This window comes from Lagopus leucura, unplaced genomic scaffold (genome assembly GCF_019238085.1).
Source record: "Lagopus leucura isolate 7727_CA_CO unplaced genomic scaffold, USGS_WTPT01 Super-Scaffold_760, whole genome shotgun sequence".
Classification (NCBI taxonomy): domain Eukaryota; kingdom Metazoa; phylum Chordata; class Aves; order Galliformes; family Phasianidae; genus Lagopus; species Lagopus leucura.
Genome location: NW_024962257.1, coordinates 7458615 through 7479934, shown reverse-complemented (window position 1 = coordinate 7479934; position 21320 = coordinate 7458615). Strand labels below are relative to the sequence as shown.

Sequence of the window (21320 nt, the reverse complement as noted above, 5' to 3'; positions counted from 1 at the left end):
TTTCCTTACATAGGGTCATCAGACCAAGGAAAGACCAAAATATTATTTTGCATTTTCCTTATTAAAACTGACTGGGAAAAAGATAAAGCTGTGAGCAGTCAGACACATACCTGAGTTTTCCTGCACTTGTTGGGTCTGAAAACACTAAGACAGAAACACAGGCTGACTTGATTCATAGGAAATTTCTGTATCTGCATCATCAAACTGTAGAACTCTGCTTTCTACCTAAAAACAAAAAGTAATTCCAATGAAACTAAAGCACCTGCCTAGTTGTGTTCTTGCTGCTGTAGTTGAGTTTTTCCATTGACATGCATGCAACTTCAGACATAGATACTTCAAAGCAAAGAGTTAGGGATGTAGTAGCCTTCTCTGTTAGTACCACCTTGGTTGGTACACACTACTGGCTGTGTTACAAAATAGCTGCTGCATTCAGCCTTTTTTACATAGAAAAGGATATTTACATTGAATAGCAGATTATTTTTTTGTTTGACCTGAATGTACTGTAATTGGCAGTAATGTACTTTGTTTAATTATTTAAAAGTAATATACCTACCTCTGATCATGACTGTGTGCTTAGTATAACTGCCCGGGATTCTTTATCTCTGTTTCAGAGGGACACAGGAACCTTCGCATGACTAAGCAGGTACCATGCCTTCAACTTTGCAGCTAGCTTGTGTCGTACAAATTCCATTTTCTTTGGCCCAAGTAAAAATTATGTGAGGTTTCTGCAAACTGTGAAGGCTTGGATATCTTGGCATTAATTTTTTTTAAAAAGAAACAAATATTACAATAATTTAGCTATCATCAGCTGTTCATCAGCAATACAACTTTTTTTACAAGCAGGCTACGTACTGACGTAGACTTACCAGTGTTGCATTCTCACTTCTTATAAGCTCTACCAACAGAGTACTCAATAAAGTACTCTGACATTTTCTGCATGTCAATTGTCTTTTTTTTTTTTTTGCACCTATTTACAGCCAAAGATGAAAAATTTGCAAATCAAATACACTATTAATTAGTAAAATTGATTTAAAGCACTAATGAACATGAAGTGTCACAGCATGTTAAGTGTTTCACATTATTTCTTAAGCATACTGTAATGTTGAGTCTAAGGTAAGACCCTACCTAATTCACAAGATTTTAGAATACCTTGTTTGCATGTGGTTTATTACACATTTATGCCATCCAATCATGAATAAAAGGAAATTGTGCCTTTTGTTACATAGCACTGTGCCTGTGGTTGCTTACAAACAGCTATTACTAAGGCTTTTAAAACTATTTTGCAGACATTACCTTGCTTGTCTACAGCGTGTTGCTTGTCTACTGCTACTGAAACATAAAGCACAGACAGAAATTAACATGAACACTGTAATACAGCACAGCATTACATCACACCTCATCACATTCTGTAGAAGTAGGAATGACACCTGCTGTTGCAAAAATTAAAGAGCTACTGCCTTGTAATATTTGTATATCTTCTATTTTACATATGCTGAATTTCGCTGTGAATACACAAATATTTAAAGAAGCTGTCTTGTCCTTGCATGTGCCTTTTAGTCAGCCTAATTTTCCCAGAGCGTGATTGAAGCATCACTCCAGTAGCACTTGTTCAAAGGTAGACTAAATAGATGCTAAGCAAAACACTAATGCTTAGGCCTTGCCTCAGCTGTATGCATTACTCTAAAAGTACTGATGCAGATGATCACAGGAATATTATCAAAGCCATAAACCTGTTTTAGATTAACAGATTTAAAAATTATTTATAAATGGGACCAATACCAATTTGAAGGAAGTTCACTTTCTTTGTAGCCAAAACTGTACTGCAAGACTTGGTTACACTGTTACTCTCCACCAGTAACGTGTTCTTTTATAGTACTCCAATGAACTACAAGAGTGTAAAAAGCCATTTGACAAATGCCTTGTATGTAAGTCTAGATAGCAAGAGCCCAAGGAGGGAAGGGATCCAAAGAGCTCTTCCTGATGAAGACAGAGATCTTCATTGACAAGATCAAACAAATGTATTGACCTAACCAGAGCTTAGTAACAAATACCTGCCATCATGAAATAGTAGATGCTGCTGGTTTAATCTGTCAAACACAACAGAGTAGAAACATACCCTTATCTTAAAGTCTTCTAATACATGCCTCAGAAGAACTAAGGCTAAGAGTAGATCTTAAGTGTTATTATCCAGCAAGTTGCTTGTTCACATCAAAATTAAGTTACCATAAAGGGTTGGAAAAACAAAACAAGAACTATATATGTATGCAATGTGTTCTATCTTGGAAACACAGGTTTGGTTTGTACCCTAAAATAATTTAGGCCAGCCAACATTCTTATCTGCTTCCTAATATGGAAGACAGAACTTTGAACTTGAATAGCTGCTGCAGAAAGGACAACTCTGGCTTAGTCTTTTGCAAGGACAAGACAAGCCTTTAAATATTTACACATGATTGCTGTACCCAAAAGTGCAGAGTTGGATACATTTTAATACCAAATTAGTCATTTTGGCATAACATTCAGTGATCATGAATTTATTTTGTTGCTTATGTCTGTGGTCTCAAGCCTTTACAAAGGTTTGCTTAATTAAGAGCAAGTGAGAGGCCATGTTACAAAACTCCAATGTTTTGTAGCACACAAGCAATGAAGGCCAAGATGAGACATACTCATCTTCTGTCTCACTTGCTCACACCTCCCAAAGATATTAACCTTGAGGACCAAAGTGTCCCTGGCTTGGGCTGTAGCTATGAAATCTACGGGGATGGGAGGGAAAAGGGAAAAGAAAAGGGGTAACATGGGAAAAAAACATTTTCTGTGAGCTTTTCTATCACACATTGTCTCTACTGAGCGTCAGCACTTGAATTATAACAGTTCCAAAACACAGTGATGGCTTCCTCCCCATTGTGGAAAAGGCTGGAGCTACTCACAGCCTAGAGCACCACGTCACAGCACCTGTGGTACTCTGAGCAACACAGCCTGACTGTGGGATCAGAAAACACCCACTGACATCTACAGCACTGCTCCAGTCTCTGGCCTCACTAGTCTTCTGTAACTGGTGAGCTTATTCAGACTAAAAATTCAGCATGAGCTTTCTATGTCTTCTTGATCTTTGAGAAATGCAGGATCAGTGCTCCACTGATGATGTGGGGGATAAGCAATTCCTTTTTCCCAATCCCTTCTAAGGACATTCAGTTGTAATCCCAGAGGGGAAAAAAAACATAGAAAGGAATTTAGGGCATTTGGAGCAGATGAATCAATTTAGAATAGACTTCAAGGACAAGAACAGGAATCCCATCACAGTTCCAAGCAAGTGGGAGTCTCAATCTGTCCACATATTAGCTTCAGATGCTACAGAGAAGACAACTATGTTAGGTGCCCACAGCTCTTGGCTGTTTTTGTTTTAAAAACCTCAGACCCACAGGTACTGTTACAAAACTCTATGATTATTTATGAGGGCTGTAAATGACCTAACGTCTGATTTTATTTTGTTATTGCAGGAGAGGAAATGAACCAGTATCTTTTGCCCCACCACGTAGATCTGGAGGCAGAAGAGTAATTGAGAATGCAACAGATGGAGGTGAACAAGAAATTGATGGAAGAGATGGAGATCTCAATGGAAAAGCCAGTGAATAAACACGCTTAAAATTGCACTGCAGCAAGGGGAGGGAGGATGATATTTAGCACTGTTTAAATCTACTCTTAGTGTCAAGGTCACACACACCCACTCCTCTGGATGATGATGAAAGCACAACTGCCTTGTCTCCAATGTATAGATTCATGTTAAAAGTACTCCAGAACTTTTATCATGAAATGTTTTTGAGAAGTTTTGTTATAAACTCAGAGCAATTCATGAAGAATCTTCCAAGAAAGTGAGTTCCAGTAGTTCAGACAATTTAAATCTCAGTGAACTGAAGTTTACAAAGGATTTGTAGGACTGTTGCAGGAAAAAAGGCATTGGTCAGTTAATCTTTTCTTAAACTTTCATTTTGTCTTAAGTATTCAATATAGTATTTTTTTTCCTGGTTACTACACCCCTGATGCACCATTCACAAGGTGGAAATGCCTTTTTAATCACATACTGAAAAATAAAATATCATTTGTTCAAATTAAATCAACTGTTACAGTTTTATATGCACCATGGATGTGCTTACACACTAATAAAAGTCTATAAAAACCACTCCAACATTCTTGTGTGCAGGTGTCACTTGGGTGTAATACAACACACCAGAAGGAAATGGGAGATGCAATACAACTTCTTTACAACTGAAATACCTTTCTGAGAACATCAACTGTGACTGCTAGAATGAAAAACTGATATCTTCTAAGTGATTGCTTTTGAAAGAAGACATGTACATTCAGCTGAAAGGAAAAAAAAGACACAAAGCACGTGAGACAGGCTTAGCCACTTCATGAAGACATGGTGCTGAGAAACCCTAGGATGTACCCAAGGATGGGCAACACCTACAAGAGACTTGTAGTCTTCTAGTGCAGCACCTAGGAAGCAGATAGGGCTCTAAATGCCTGTGTTTAGATAACTGAATCCGCATGTTTAATCTGCATGTATATGGGTAGTTCCCATGAAAGCCTCCGAAAGCAAGTTGGAAGCAAATAGAAACAGCAGGCCACACTAGATACACTGATCTAAACCCAAACTATTTGGTATTAAGGGATCAGCATGCAGTTAATTTTATTTTTGGATCACTTCAGCAGGTCTGCAGCCCATTCCTGGCAACTACCAGGACCTACAACCAACCCATGCAGCCCTAATACTCACAGATAGCAGCCAGCTTTACGGTCACACTGGGGCAGTAGAGAACCACACACCGTAAAGTCAGGAAGATTAACTCTAAACTGAGTACAAAGAGCTTTCTTGATGTCTTACACTGTACTGCAGATTAACTTTAAAGCAGTCTGACTACAGGAAGACCAAATCATGCAAAAGCATCTATCCCAACCACTGATGATCCCCTTCTACAACTAATAATTATTCCTCAAGGCAGAAAAATCAGAAAGAACATGACAGCTTAAGAGCAGAAACCACTTAGCCAGCAGAATCAGATCCCAAATAATACTCAGTTTAGAGCAAATACAAAAGGAAGAGCTTAAATAAGAATCCATTCAGAGTGATTACGATGACAAGTTGGTGAGGGGGCAAAAGCTTTTCATTGTATAGTCAGCCAAGAAGCATAGCTCTGTCAACATGTTCAAGAATTGGCTATTATGCTGGCAAGCCTGTACATGTGCAAAGGAGATTGAGGAAGTCAGACTTCAATAAAATGGTCTTAAGCACCAGTACTTGCATTAGAACTTGTAAACTGAACATCATGCCTTTCTAAAAGGACTTCATCTACATAACTCAGAAGCCTAACAGTGCAGTGGTTAAAGCACTACCTACCGCTTGAGGAATTTAGGTTCTAGACCCCATTCTGCAAAGCAAAATAAGCTTCAGAGATACTTTTTTTCTTTGTGACACTGCAGAAAGAACCCTTCTGCAACAGTGTCCTAACTGGTTTTGGCTGGGACAGAGTTAGTTTTCTCCATAGCAGCTTGAAGGCAAAGAGGGCAATGAATAAATTCCTTATTTTGCCTTCCTTGCAGACACAGCTTTTGCTTTACCTATTAAACTGTCTTGGTCTCAACCCATGAGAGCTGTTTTTTCCTTGAACTTTTACCTTTCCAATTCTTTCCCCATCCCTCTGGACACACAAAGCAAGAATGCAGATGTATGATATTAGCTGCCTACGAAGGTTAGCCCATAACAGCAAGCTACAGTTCCTCTGTCAACAGATGCATCATTACAGAGGCAATTGATCTGCACTATATTGTTTTGACAATTCTCAACAGCATTCCCACCTGTAGCTTGATTACATCTGTAGCCACATCAAAAACACTGTAGAGTATAATATCAGTAGCCACTTTAACTTCAAATCCATGACTCCAGCAAATCCTTGACTTTAAGTCTCTACCTTACATCAGTGCTGACTCCCAACCTGAACAGAAGTCAACTGCTCACTAAGCAGGCAAATTCTGACAAGATCACACAGAGAACTCATCTTGAGTGATCAGGCTACATGGTCCACTGAGTTCATGTGACAGCACAACTAATGAAGTAGCTCATGCGTTAGCTCCTTATGGGTAAGAAAGGAGTGCCAACTCTGTGTGACAGAAGAGGACAAAAACACTAGAACAGATTACAGCCTCTGTTCAAGATTTTAAGAGTAATGCCAAGCACTGTGAAAATCCAGAAGGCATCATTAGCTATGGCAGTAACATTCCTTAGAGTAAGAAACAAGAGAACAAGAAAGAGATGTAGAAAAATATGCATGTAATTTCAGCAAAAATGTATCCTTAGGCTTCACTGATAAGAAACAGCAAAGAAACTGATGACAAATACTTACATGGTACGCATAACAACTTGCAAAAAAAAAAATTCAAAGTGAATAATTAGCGTTCAAAATAAGCTTTATTCTGCTCCCCAGTTAAGCCAACTTTGTAGATGGCTTGAATAATGGCAATGGCCTGTGGTTATTTTCTATTCCAGAGAAATAGATGCATCAGTAGTTGTTTTCACATTGAAAAAACAAAATAATTATGCATTGTCATGTAAATTTCTCCCTCTCTCCCCAGATATAAAAATGTTTAGCCATTACTGCTTTTGTAAGTGCAAGCTTATCTAATGTGTATTAATACTGTGAGTGTATTTCATTTAAAAAAAAAAAAAAAGTAGTGTATTTCTGTAGGGGAAACACGCCAACTTAAAAAAAGAACTCACTATTCTGATATACTTGGCCAGCAGAAAGAACTTTTCAAGCTAAAACCATTGCTAAATTAGTAACAGCTTAAACATTTCTCATTAAAGAGAAACAAAGATAAAATAAGATAAATTCACACATACCCAAGGCACAGTAATAAAAGGAGGTCTGGAAAGTAGTAAAACCCACTTATTAATATGTTAGAACTAGAAACTCAAATCAACAGCCAGGCTTTATGGGCCACAATATAGCAAAAGTATATCTACAGGCTAATACAGGGCAAACTTCTCCACCACCTGGGATCTCCTGAGTACCATAAGTATTAAGCATTCCTCAACTCTTAACTGTTATCTGCTCTTTAAAGTAAATCATTGCTTACAAAGCTTCACCACCAGACAGAATTTCACATAGCGAGATTCTGGCCAGCAAGCAACCTACAAAGAACTGAGCAGTTTCTCCACAGAAATACACCTATCTCTACCTATAACCACTCCCCTAACTTTGGTGACAGCACCAGAAAGCCAGAACATCATGGGTGATTTTATTAACTGCAAAAGCCAAAACCTAGAGTTGCACTAGGAACCTGATGTAGGTGAAGGGACAAGAGCTTTAACTGGCAGTGTCAAAGCAGGAGTTATTCACAGCAATGAATATAGGAAGCAATTTTATGTCCTGTGCTGCTAGGCAACATTGCTTCATCACACTACCCACACAACACAGCATAAAAGCCAGAAGGGCAAAGCCGTAAGATGCCATTACCAGTAGTAGCTTCTTTTTCAGGGCTCACCTACTCTTACACTTCTGTCTGGTTGCCTATTGATATTCATATTGTATGTACATAAGATTTCATTTTTCCTTTTCATAGCAGCATTTTAACAACACTTTGTGAAGGATGACTCATTGGTCCTGGAATATTTGAAGGTCTTGTTCCAAACTCCAGGCGTTTCACTAACCTGCAAATACAAAGCAGAATTTAGAGCATTTCTTGCTCAGTTTTACCATCTCAGTCACAGTAACTAGTCATTTACAAGAATGCAACACTAAGCCAGAGAAGCCAACAGATTAAAAACAAACAAACAAACAAAACAATGGCCTGAATATCAAGTGAATCTGTTACTTAACTAGGCTAAGTTCTCTGCTGTAAAACAAGGTTCCATTTCTCTCTGAGTAGTGACAGACCAGATTTTACAGGAGTTAGAATTTCAGTTCTTATGTTTCAGTAATAGATGTGTAATTTCTTATAGGAATTCACAATTGTATGGCCCTTGAGGCTTTCTTGTAGGTTTCTCCCCAGGCTGCAATAGTAAGTACTACATGGAACATTCTTTCCACATGACAACTTTGGGCACCAATTAACAGGACAAACGAGTATTCCCAGATCAAGGGTCTGGCTGAATAGTTGCATCTGCATTAACATGTACTATAAATACTGAGAAAACTTGGGAAAAACAAAACAAAACAAAAACAACCATCCAGTACAGGATTGGCATGGCTTATATATTGAACTCTAATTTGCAATAAACTTATACATTTCCCATGTGTTGGGAATGGGAGGAAAGAGATAACCAGCTCATTAGGTAATAGCTTTTGTCAGCTGCTCCCTGGAAATACATCTTAGCAACTATAAAGAATTCAAATGAGTCGATTCATTATCTACTTCCCCCCATTCCTCCAGTTCTCATGTGGATAAAAATCCTAACTATGATAAGGGAAGTCCCCATATGCCAAAATTTTGCTGATTGCTGATTCATCACTGCACAAGAACAAAGCATAAATCAAACAAAGCCAATAAGCATGAGCTTCCTCTGCTGTACTTGCTCACATTTAAACACTTATTTTACTATAAAGTGTTACGATTGCTTTGAATTTGATCTTGACCACAGCTAGTCTTCAGATTTCAGCAGCAGAGATTACAATTTTTAATCTGGTCTGAAACATGGAAATCAATCTTGAATAACTAAGTTTCCTTCCTTTCAGAAACAGGTCTGACTCTACCAAAATAAAGAACAAACAAGAAACAAACATTACCAGTCAGAAAGTTCTCACTAAGGCAAAAAGCTTAGAATGGCACTAACCCTGTATCACACAGAGGCTGATGAGGACTCATGCGTGTTTCAAGGACATCTCTGTTCATGTACATGGACACTGTGGTTCTGTCTGGAGACTGGTCATACACAAAGTTTCGGCAGGAGGCAAGTTTGGACTCCAAAGCCTGAGGTAAAGATAGGTAATGTACAACGTCACAAGATGTAATTTTGACACAAAAATTGCACAGTGTGCAGAAAAAAGCAAGTGTGCAATTTTTAGTTTGTTTTAAAACAAGTCATCTAGTAGAGGAACCTGCAGATTCTTGACACCAGTGCTGTATACTACCTTGAACTATCTATTTCCCTAAACTTACATCAGGCTGTATTGGGTGGTACCACAGATACCCTATTCTCTACCACAGGCTCCTTTCCTAAATGGTTCCACCTTCACCGCTAAGATAACTTCCTGCTGTATTCCACAAGTCAGCCTGTCAAGTCATACAAATACTTGTGCCAACACAAGAAGAACTGGAGCATGGGGGAAAAGGTAGGAGGAAGTTATGTGATAACTTTCCAGCATCAGCACTATTTTAAATGTCATTAGTTCATCAAGCCATTAGGTCCTACTTAAAACAACAACTGGAGTATTATTGAAAACTTTATCAGAAGCCACTGGACAGCAGGCATCAGCCTGCTTTCTTCTCTGCCCTCCAACAGAACAGATTCCCTCATCATTTACTCATGCCAGTCTGTCTTTTTCTGCACATACTCTTTCAGAAGTGTGGAGAGGAAGAGAGATCAGGACTCCACACATGTAGAAGATCTCAGAAAAGCAGAGATGGGTCTTTGTTTCAGAGCTGTTCAGAAGTGTACAGAATCAAAGCCAAATTTCAAGGCCGCACTTAGCTAACTTGCTTGCTGAGATGGGCTTTCCAGTCTTGTCCGAGCAGCAGTGCAGATATTCAATCCTGGCTACATGTTCAGACAGCTCTTTCTTTCCAAGAACTTTGGCTATCAGGTAAACACTTACCCCTACTTTTCGCAGCAAGTCTCCCATGATGTTAAGTGCAGATATTCTGGCAGCAGGTGTGAGGGGGGTTGCACAGTAACTGTCCTCAAAACCTACAGGGCAGGTTAAATACATTACCCATTGTTTAAAAACAGAGAAACAAACAGAAAACCCACTTTGACAAGATCAGAAGACTGCCTGGCATGTAGAGCAGATGAAACATTAGTACCTTCACCTTTCTGTATCTGACCTTCAAACCCTTCACGTCCACTAGAAATACGAAGCACTGACTCCCTGAGATAGCTCAAGTTACTAAGTCCTAAACTGAAGTCTATAAACAAGCCATAGTTTAAATTTCTAGCTATTTGTTTTACCAGCCTGCTCTGCATCTCTATTACTGTGGCAGAACCAAAAGTGCGTTCTCAGAGAGGGCCATCATCTCATTTTACAATAAATCTTCCACTCTTTTTTCAATCTCTTTTCAATCTTTTTTGAGAGCTCTCCCCTACCAAATTAGGTTAAGAGCACCAAAGCCTACAATCAATCTTTGTTTGTGCTTAACTGTAATATTCAGTCACCAGCATGTGACAGTACATCTCCTTGTTGTAATCTCTGATACACAGCTAACACAAATTTCTGACTTTTTAAGTACTGAAGAGATAGGAGTCAGTGTTAGAAGGTCAGAATTTTTATTTTTAATGAGCATTGATTATTTCAGTAACTGATTCTATTAGCACAAAAGCAGAGATAGTAATTTAGTACAGCTAGCTAGGATGACTTGCCAGTGTACTGCTGTTCCAGAGTAAAAGGAAGACTTCTCTCTAAGCATCTACCCTCACAGAGAAGCCTTTTCAAGAAATGTAACATAAAAGATCATGCAAAGTTTCTAAACTCTTCCCTGAATTAGCCCCGCATCTCCGAAACAGTTGGGAACAAATAATCAAGTCCTACTAGCTCACCTAGTCCCTTACAATCATTATTACTGGACAATCCACATCAAATGGAAACTAGCAGCCTATGAATAAGGCCCCAAACTTGCAGTCAGTGAATACTGAGATCGCGGTGATTGGATTTAAGTGGATTTTACTGAAACACTCAGCTGTGCTCCTATTTTCCCATTTCTCACGTAGCCAGAATCTGTGGTGAAAACAAGGGTATGACATTGCTTTGCTGTGCTCGTTCTCTGTCACACACCTCTCCTAAATGTCGCAGGGGTGGGTATGCTGATGTTGGGTGCTCGGTGCACGGAGGGAGTTGAAGGCAAAGATAAGGATGCTTGAACTGCAGTGTCTGTTCTTTCTGTTTCCAGGCTTGTTTGCATTGGTGTTTTGGGTTTCTCCTGTTTCTGCTGTACTGCAAGTTCTTGCCGTAGATCTGTGAGGGAAGCAGCAAGTCTTTAGAATCATTATGCACTAAGATAAAAAGCATTTGAGAGAGTTTATTTTGCTTATAAGATACTTCACCTCTACCAGCAGAACAAAATCATTTATCCTTGTAAAGACCACTCCAGGCATACACTCAAAATATGGATGAATACTTAAAGCTTCTCTGGGATTGCAGCTCAAGTTGTTTTTATAGTATTTAGTTCATTTGCTGTTATCCTGATTTAAGCTTCGTACCCTTTCACATGACTTTCTTTGAGGCAGTGAATTAATACTTTCAGATGTTACAGACTAGTAAGTGGAGGCACATCAAGACTGAAGTTCTGCAACTTGAAGTATCTTGGCTACACCCCATCCCAGTTCCCTACCAGGCTGAGATTCCTACGTACTGCACTGTTTTCCCTCCTTCTATATCAAGGAAGCATAGGCTATGGCCAAGTGGAAACCATCACCATCCAGCCCAGCAACAGAGAACTCCTGTCCCATAGACTGACTGTAGCTAGTGTGAACCACTCAAGGTCACAGAATCTGAGCAGAGTTGGAAGTGTTTCTTCAGCTCCACATCTGTGCAGCCTCCTCCATTTTCTCATCCAGTCTTACCGACGTGTTGAGGAACTAACACACAAGGCTAACTGTCAAAGCTAACTGAAAGCCAGTCACAGCCCAACTGCTTTACCATTCTATCAGTGTTTCACTGACTACTCTTTTCACAGGCCAGGAAACAACAGAGGTTAATGGTTGCTAAAGAGGACCTTCACAGGTTACAGGAAATCAGAAAGCACATGCCCTAGCAGGGCTGGCTCTTCTTAACACCTCAAGATCCCAAAGCGCTCCTACAGTTTAGAAGTCTAAAACAGACTCTAGCACCTGTAAACTCCTCTATACCAAGTTCAAGGACTGAGGCAGACAGAAGCATGGTGGGGCATGAAGCTTCAGCATTTCAGATGGCAGATTTAAAAGACACAAATATGAAAGTCAAACTAAGATCAACAGATTGGACTGAACAAGTACAGGAGGGGAGAACAGGGGATCTGCTGTCTCACCTCTAGCTTCATCTTTCAGACGTTGCATGGACTCCAGAAGGTTTTCTTTTTCATCCAGTTCACTCTCCAGAAAAGCATTTCTTTCAATAGCCTGGTTTAGACGCTGCTCAAAATCCTCAAGAGACATTATAGCAGCTCTGAAAGACAATACACAAGATTTTATTACCAGGAGTACAGAAACTCCCTCTCCCACAAGAGAAGGTAAAATCTTTTGGGTTAGGATTATTTTTTGTTTTAATTTTAGCTTTTTATTGAATATGAAATAGTGCAGTTGGAGTAACAGAAGGGAAAAAAATCTCATTCATAATTTTTCTTGAATACCTTCATCACAACAATCAACAAGGTAAGTATTTAGCTCAGGTTAGTTCAGAGTGGCAGTGCTAAAAAGCCCAACATTACAGATTACTTAGAGTCACCATATTTGCAGGACAGAACTGAGGTGATAGAAGAGAACATAGAAGACTGGTCACCTTTTTGTTCTTTCCAAGTCATCATTTGCTTGCTCAAGCTCTCGAATGTATTTCTGAAGTTGATCTTTAATAGATTTTGTCTGTGCCAAGTCATCTTCCAGTGCAGAGATTTGCCTGTACCATTCTGAATTCTGCATTTCAAACTTTTCCTAGTCAAGGACAAATAAAACAGCCTATCAGGGACTTGGTATTGCCTTAGTCCCTTTAAAGGCAAAAAAAAGATCCTGTGAGGTACTTAGAGAACAATGAGCTTACACACAGTAAAATATCAACAAAGCCAATTGCTCGCATATTTCTGGGCTGCCAATAGACAAGAGTTCTTATAACTCTTTATCAAATGATAGTGCTGGGGAACAGTTCCTGACATCCACAGCATGGAACAGTTCCCTGCTCTCCCAGACAGCTCTCTCTTGCACTTCCCCATCTCTCCTCCATTCACAACGAATCATAATCTTACATGCAGACAACCTCTACCTTTTTCTGAGAAAAAGGCTTAAACAACAGCTTGTTGGTTTACTTGTTTTTTGTCTTGTTTTTGAGTGGGAAATTACACCAGCATGCCTGGGTCCTGCCCAGTACTGTAGGTATCTCAACAGGCAAAGGATACAAAGCTCCCGTATCACACAGCATCCTGCAATCTGAAAGTTTTTTTGTTTGTTTTGTTTAAGAAAAGGGACAGCCAGAAGGGCCTTGCTGTTTTGAGAGGCAGGTGACAACTACAACACAGAGGCCCAAGAATTAGCACCTCCTTGAGCAATAACATCAAGTAACACCACAAAAAGGATCTATGGGACCTGTGAGGCAAATACACTGGCCAGAGTGGAATTATCTGCAAAAGGCTGTAAGCCTGCCATCTACCTGATTCTGTAGAATGGGATGAACATGTACACTTCACTCCAGGATGTCAGCACAAGACTAATTTCTGAGCCTTGGGAGCTCCAGAAATTCATTAAGCAGAATGTGAGAAAGAAGATAATTCTTTCTTAGAATTGAGAATAAGTAAGAAATACTTAGGGAACTAAGCATCAAGAAAAAGAACACCCAAGTGCAACGCTTACATAGTATTAAAGGAACCAGCAGGATTCTTCACTACTGCTGAGGTTTTATTAACCCAAAGTAGGTTCAAAGGTCTTGATTATAAAACATTTCAGGTGCAGCTATACAATAAGCTTCAGACATGAACCTAGAACAAACTGTCTTCCTTTACAGCATGCACATAAGGCACATATTTAGAAAAGACACCAATGGGGAAGAAGGTTAACTTCACCAGCACAAACCTCTCTCTAGTTATCACTTCCAGACATCAGGTGACAACAAAAGCATACACTCCACCACCTTGCTACTGGATGACTTCAACATGCCAGAGACTTTAAAGCTCCAAGACTGCTAGATAAGTAGCATTCCTGACATTCTTCTCTGTTTAGAATTTAACACACTTGAAGTCACCAAAAACAAATCCACACACTGGAACTTGAAAACCACGGCATATAGTCTATCATAACTGATAATCTGAAGAGAGCTGCTTTAGTGCATATAACACAGAGATAAGGAGGAAGGAAGAGAAACAATTCTGAATTTATTAATTTCTACTTAGTTAAGTGTGGTGACATGTTGTCATAATTCCTGATCCCTGAAAGCACAGGTGCACTTTGGCTTTAAGAGCCCCCACAAGCTCTCTAAGAAGCAGATTACTTTCAGCTAGCTTTTCAACGCTCTAAATAAGTCCTCAAAAGTATTATTTCCATTTATACTTAAGGAACTCCAGCTTCTAAGGAGTAGCAAGAACACACATCAAGCCGGTAAATTCAAAGCTACAACTTGTACAAGTTCACTTGTGTTAACCTAGATGTAGACACCAATCCTTGATGGGTTCGGTTAACATCACTGCTCAATAGCTTCATGAGTTTAATGCTTCGCTCTTGGATTGGTTCAGATAAAAGACCAGAACTGCAAGGTTTGAGCCTTTGTTTTCAGCCAATTGTAATAAACCATCAGCTGACCTGACCATCAATAGAGCCTCTATTCCTTCACTGCAGGCTGTTACTGCAATCTTCAGGCTGCATGAATAACCAATTGTTAAAATGCTCATTTCAAGCAGAATATGTTTTTATAAACTTATCCACTGTGAAAATTAAACAAGGTTTTCTGAAACATTTACTCTCCACTTTTTAGAAGTTTTATGCCAGTTCCTACTATTTCCACTCCCGACTGCTTCAGTTCATTCATTGCCCTTTTCTCTCAGCTCTTACAACAGAAGAAAGCAATCTATTCTCTCCTTAACCAAATGAACTGCAAGTTTCTGTTGAACTTCTCCTCACTAATCAGCTTCTATGGATTTACGTGACTGTGGGGAAAAGAACAGGCCAACACTCCATACAATAAGCAGAGCATTTAATATTGCTATGCCACTAATAGAGCAAGAACACCAGTCTGTCACCAGAGTGACAGAACAAATGCAGTTAAGTAAGGCACAGAGCTTTTAATGCCAAAAGGATTGTAGGGGGGAAGGGGTGTGGAAATCACTACGTTGGGGCAGGGGAACAGAACATCTTTCTGGAATTAGATTTCCAGAAACATTAGCTGAGACACTGAAGTATTTAGAACTCTTTCAAGCAGATTACAGATGGTTGTTTCTCAATTTTTCCAAGCTGAATCTGCACACATCAGTCTCATTCACCTTCACGCTTAGGATACATAGCTACTGTATCATCCTCTCTTACCTTAACGGACTCCAGTTCCATTCGCAAATGATTGTTTTCTGAAAGAAGGTCTCTGTTTCTGGACTCTGTTTGCTGCAATTGAGTTTCTAGTTCAGCTTCATATTCTCGGCTCCCTTCTTGGAATTCTCGCAGTTCCTCCTGTGTATTCTCAGCACTAGAACACAGTTCCAGCAACAGAACTCACCTTAATGAATCAAAACAATTTCTGGATTTTGGAGAGGAAGAAAATACTACTTGCTAGCACAGAAAGCTCTATGCCCCTCTCCAACACACAGTCCTACTCAAAACCAGAGAAGGGATCAAAAGCAGCAATGTCATGGCAGCACTAATAGTGAATTAGTAGCTCAAATAAGCACGAAGGATTCTGGGCTGATGCAGTCTATGCTGAAACCTGTGGTACTGCATTGCTACTGCTGCCACTCAACATAGCGCCACACAGGGAGGTAAAATCAAGGTAGTTCAGCTATTTGTCTTGGCATGCACTGCTTATACATCCTATCAAACAGCTTCAAGGAATGAAACCACTGCCTTACCATTGCTTGTATTTCATAGCCAACTCTTTCCAGTATCTGGTTTCCTCTTCAACGGAGCTGAAGCGATGTTCTTCTGAGTCTTCCATGGCAAGTCCGCAGAGTTTAAAACTCCTGTTTCATATTTTGCCCTGGAAAATTAAAGGATCAAGCATTAAGAACTAACGCAGTGAATTAACTCTATTTTTCATTGTATAGTGGTGCACCGCTCCTCCCACGAAGGAGGTGCATATCTGGAGACCAAACTAAAGACCAGCCTCAACAGCACTCTGCTGGATATAATAAAAACACGATAATCGCTACTGAATCACCACATTCTTTTCACCAGGTTTCCCAAGGCTACTGCACATCACATTGTCAGAGGGAAGATGCTTGCTGTAGTCAACATAGCACAGAGGGTCAAATGTCACACTTCAGCTACAGCTGTGTAGAAGCACACAGAACACAGGTGAGAAAGAGGATATCCCAGACACACCTCCAAATTAACTCTGATTTCAACAGCCCTAGAGAAACACTGAATGAAAAACTTCAGAGACACAAAGAACGTACTCAGGATTCTAGCTTCCTCTGTTAACACCTGCATGAGCACCTAAGCTTTTTATGGACATACTTGCTAAATAAGAGAAAAAAAATTCTCACTACAGTAGATAAAACCACTTAAAACCTGAACTATCACAGTCCAGATATGGTTGATGGGCACAACATATCTGGATACCTCAGAGAGCCATGGGAGAAGGAAATTCCAGAAATTCCTAGGGCAAAGATAAGAGCTCCACAGAAGTTCCAGTGGGATAGCATCTGGTTAGACTAGATGTGCAGATAGATTGCAGCAACCCAGTGAGCAATCCAGACCAGCCAGCAGTCCTTGTGCAAGCATAAGCACAGGCACATGTCATAGTCCCAAAAACAAATGACACATACAAGAGCCATGTGGAAATCAAGCACCTTAAGTTGGTAACTCCTGCTTGAAGACTTAAGTAGATACTATAATGAAATGCCTTCATGCCTTCAGTGTGCATACTGCACTCTAACAAACAGGTAACTAACAAGTTACCTGTTTATAGGTACCACCTTTTTATATGAGGTAGTCCTGACAAGGGAGAAATATCAGTCCTAAAGCTCTGGATAATCTCCCATGGGCAACCCTAAGTGAGGCAAAGATTCCATTAGCATTACAAACTTAATGGAAACCTCAACAGATTAAGGACAGGGAGTCGGTCAGTTCATGCCAATGGCAGCTGTCTGAACTGTATCACTGAAATTTAAGGATAGAGGAAACAGTTCTTCCAGCTAATTCTACACTTATGGAAAAAAAAAAAAAAATCATAACCTATATTCACACTTTCTTCTCTGTAAAACCACCTGGTTTAGGCTCTCAATTATTTGGTGCCTTTCCCAGGACAAACATGTACTTGCCTCTACTGCAGAGGACAGCTTCAATATTTAAAGCAGTCTGGTTCCAATTCCAAATCCAATTCCTACATATCCAAGCAGAAGGAAAGCACAAGTTGTTTTCACAGCTTGTGATTTTTTCAGGAGGTTAATGAACAAAAAGCGGATGTCACAGATAAGTGGGCTGGGTCCAAACACGTTGATGCACAGCACCAGCTCCAATCTCATAGATATCACACTATTTAGATTGGGAGCTAAAGGTGAGAAGTTATCGAATTTTAGTTTTAAAACCCCATTTCTTAGCATTGGTTAGACAAACCTAAATCTCTTCTTACTAACAAATGAAGAGCTTTCCAGCAAAAAGTCTCAAGGTTGCTGCTAGTTCTACATATTTTCAGAAGTACATGCTGCAGAGGGGAAAAAAGAAGAGGAAAATGAGTGTGTATAAGGAGGGATTTTCCAAAGAGTATCCTTGTCTTTTATGAAGAAAATTCAAACCAAGCACAATTAACATTCCTTACATAGGGCAGTTCACTATACATCTGTTCTATTTTTAAGTGAGCTAAAGAGTACTTCTGACATTAACAAGCATCTAACATATAAGGCACCACAGACACTCACCAGACATAGCAAATGATGTGTGAAGAAGATATTCTTTTCTAACAGTGAAGGACAGGAGGTAAAGTCAGACAAAAAGAAGTGATGTAGGTGCAGTGAGAAATCAAGAAGGACTGGTTTCCATTGCTGTGGTCAAATCGCTACATAAAAGAACAAGTCTGAGATCCTTTTGGATGCTTAATTGTCTCCATTCCTACAAAGGAAATTTCTTGATTTAAAAAGAAGAGAATCCACCCAGGATATCCCTAACTTTGTTACATAAACAAAAATCTTTCAGAAGTCCCAATAAAGGATTCCTTCTGACTTATGTAAGCATAATAATAAAACCATTACCTGTGTCAACAGAAAGAAATCAGACAAGGTGAAGAAGTGTAACATTTACTCCTGAAAGCTTTGGAACCAAAAGGCCTGCAATCAAGAGACAGTTACTGTTGGCTTGTATTTGGCTCTCAGGTTATAACACTGCACTTTGGAAAAAGCAAGAGAATGCACTAATCTGCATCTTATAACACATCACAAACAAAAGGATTTTAACTGAGCTATGAACATTACAGAAGGTACACAGAACCCAGTAATTTTCAGAGAAGTAGCAATTGATGTGCACAGCATCCTTGTAAGTGTGCCCTTGTTAAAAAAAAAAAAAAAAAGATTAGGGACACCCTCACAATGTCAGCCATTAAGAATATATTGTTCCATGGCTACAATTACTAAAGACTATTTACAAGTTAAAATTGGTCGTTAAATTGTAAACATAGGAAAGACTGGTAGACCTATACTTATTCTACAGAGAGGACACAACAAGGCAGAGATTGTTCCACCACCATCAGGTTTTCTCTCTGTACACCTGCACTGTATCCTACCTCAGAGGCATTTTCAAGTTTATCAGAGATGAAAGATACAAACTGAGAAATCTAAGTTTGGGGCAAGGTACTAAAGCTCCCCTATAAAACAGGAAAAAAAAAAAATCATAAATCTCTCCTAAAGAGCTATCAGAAAAGGTATGGCCTTGATTCCCATCTACCACTATCCTCTCTACTTGATTTTTAACAGCTTAAAGTCAGCATGTAAACTGACTGGAAAGTAATTAATAAAACCAATTAGGAACTTTTCACTGCACAGACTCACTACAAAAAGGGAAGAATGTGTGCCTGCATGAAGAAAGTGTTACTAATATTCCGTTAGAGACAGGTAAATGGAGGAAAAAAAAAAAAAAAAAAAAAAAAACACAAGAAGAGAAAGTCACAGGCTCCAGCATACACTTGCTGGCTGCACCTTACTTGTTTTCACAAAGCCAGAAAAGACATCTGGGATGCCAGACTTCCTGCATGCAAGCAGCACAAGTGCTGGTCACAGACATTACAAAACCTCTACATCATACAGGAAGTGGAAGTGTTCAGGGGTGGGGAATGGAGTTTTACAATGAGAAAAACACTTCAGCATAATCGTTCCAGGAAGTTATTTCACATAGGTGACATCAGAAGTGCGTATTTCTTAGAGAAAAAAAAAAAAGTCACACAACTAAAATTACTGAAGAACCTTCCGTTTGGGAATCAGAGCCCTAAGATCACAGGGACCTCAGCTTAAAATCTGTTTCAGTCCCAGAATAAGGAACTCCAAAAAATCCTTGCATATCAAATAACTTTTCTGATAAGGGAACATTTTAACTCTGTGAATGACGTTGGCCATCTGTATAGCTCTGCCCGACTGCCAGAGTCAGAGCATATTCTACTTTAATGAGAAATAAAAGAGAGAAGAAAGACTAAGCAAAGGCAGGACTAAAACACCATCGTAAGCACTACACGGCAGAGAAGCTCAAAGAATCTAAGTCAGCCAGTTGCTCCTGGAAAGCAGCTTTCCCATCGCGCCGAGGGTCTCGTGCGGCACGGCCCCCTCTCCTTTTGTTCAAGTAGTACGAAAGAGAACCAGCGCGAGGGATAACGAGCTCAGGTCTCCCTCGGGCCGGGAGCCGCGCCGCTCCACCGCAGCTCCGCTTCGCTCCATCTCCAACGCGTGCCCGATTCCCAAGGACACTCGGAAGTTCTCTCCAGGTCCGGAGACCTCGGTGCCGGCAACCGCAGTCCCAGGGCTCCCCGTTCCATTCAGAGCACGGAAGTGGCGCGGAGCCGAGCCGGCGAGCTGCGCTCCCACACTTCCCTCACAGCGGGGACCGCCGAAGCGTAGCGACGGAGCCCAGCGCAAGGGGACCGAGGGGAGGCAAGGTACCACTCCTGCCTCCCACGGCCGCCCCTTTCCCGCAGGAATCCGCCCCAGGACAGCCTGCGCCCGACCGCCGCCCCCAGACCGCTCTCACCTCACGCGCAGCGCACCCCACTCCACCCGCACCGCAACGGCCCGTCACAGCCACCGCCGAACCCTACGCAGAGGTACACTGCGCTCTCACAGCGCCACCGGCCAGCCGCCTCCGCCGCCCCATTGGCTGCTGGTCACGTGCCCCGCGTCGCTCCGCCAATCAGCGGCTCGAGCAGCATTTGGGAACTTTTCGTTATTTTCAAACAGGGCCCGGGCTGATCCCGCCCCGCGGCACCCGGCCCCGCCGCGCCCCTCCCGCGACAGCCGCGCCTTCCGGCTGGGGCGGCATCTACCGCCCTTCCACGCTGCTGTCATTTCAAACGTTTGTCGGTTTTCCCTAGAAATGCTCTAAAAGAGGAGAAGCTTCGCATCTAGGGTTGCTTTGTGATTCCGAAAAACGTTCTTCCGAAAAAGCAGCGTTCCTCCATTACATCCGTTTTTATGAGCCAGGAACGAGCCCCAGACACTGCAGCCAGCATCGCAAGGACACAGCGCTCTGTGAAATATTACACCGCCTCAGGTGCACTGCGCCGTGAGCTCAGCGCTCACAGGCCCAGGGCACCGCAGTGGGAGCCAGGCCAACAGCGGGCTGAGCGAAACCAGGGAACTCCGCGCCAGCCCTGCCCTGCTCCATTCCAGCGCTGAGCCATGCGGAGCTTTCCCAAGTGCCCCAGCTGCGTTCCTACTCAGCAGCCCACAAACACCAGTCTCTGGGTGTGCCCGGTGTTTGTTTCCTGAGTCAAAACCAAAGCACGCGTGTGTACGGATAGGCTCCGACCCACACATCTCTGCACACCGCACAGCACACTGTGCTAACTGCCAGAGCATGGGCGCCCATGCACAGTGCCTTGATCCCACCTCATTACTTCAGCAAGGCAACACTCGGCCTGGAGCGGAGCCTGACTCTGCAAAGCTGGCTGCACCTTGCCCTTACCGCTGCAGGGAACTGAGATGTAACCCAACGATGGATGCTTTTCTGGCAGAATGTTATCATAGGAGAAACCCATGCAGTTGAAAATGGTGAGCAAAGCAATTATACTTTCAGGTCAGATATTCAGCAAATTGATTGT

General features: G+C 41.1%; 2 protein-coding genes across 20 annotated transcripts in view; one reads left to right on the top strand and one right to left on the bottom strand.

The window, feature by feature from the left end:
• Positions 1-4180, top strand: part of MYH11 (myosin heavy chain 11) — a 55988-nt gene extending 51808 nt beyond the window's left edge. For 2 of the 3 annotated variants that reach the window (XM_042864855.1, XM_042864854.1), the window contains one exon: positions 3495-4180. In XM_042864855.1, coding sequence (XP_042720789.1) covers positions 3495-3630 — 136 coding nt within the window. In that variant the 3' untranslated portion in view covers positions 3631-4180. Of the gene's footprint in view, positions 1-611; positions 644-3494 lie in introns of all 3 variants that reach the window. The other variant, XM_042864856.1, reaches the window with a different exon arrangement.
• The window catches only part of NDE1 (nudE neurodevelopment protein 1), an 81824-nt gene extending 61476 nt beyond the window's left edge, over positions 1-20348 (bottom strand). For 14 of the 17 annotated variants that reach the window (XR_006177711.1, XR_006177722.1, XR_006177719.1 and 11 more), the window contains exons 1-10: positions 20252-20348; positions 15934-16061; positions 15401-15554; positions 12681-12829; positions 12211-12347; positions 10980-11159; positions 9807-9898; positions 8825-8961; positions 7537-7702; positions 111-225 (exon numbers count right to left, since the gene is read on the bottom strand). Coding sequence is in view for 1 of the 17 variants with exons in the window: in XM_042864857.1 (XP_042720791.1) it covers positions 7609-7702; positions 8825-8961; positions 9807-9898; positions 10980-11159; positions 12211-12347; positions 12681-12829; positions 15401-15554; positions 15934-16019 (1029 nt within the window). In the remaining 16 variants the exon portion in view is untranslated. Of the gene's footprint in view, positions 1-110; positions 226-6441; positions 7703-8824; positions 8962-9806; positions 9899-10979; positions 11160-12210; positions 12348-12680; positions 12830-15400; positions 15555-15933; positions 16062-17943; positions 18107-20251 lie in introns of those variants that run through there. The other 3 variants (XR_006177725.1, XR_006177721.1, XM_042864857.1) reach the window with 3 other exon arrangements.
• Positions 20349-21320: the final 972 nt, after the last annotated feature.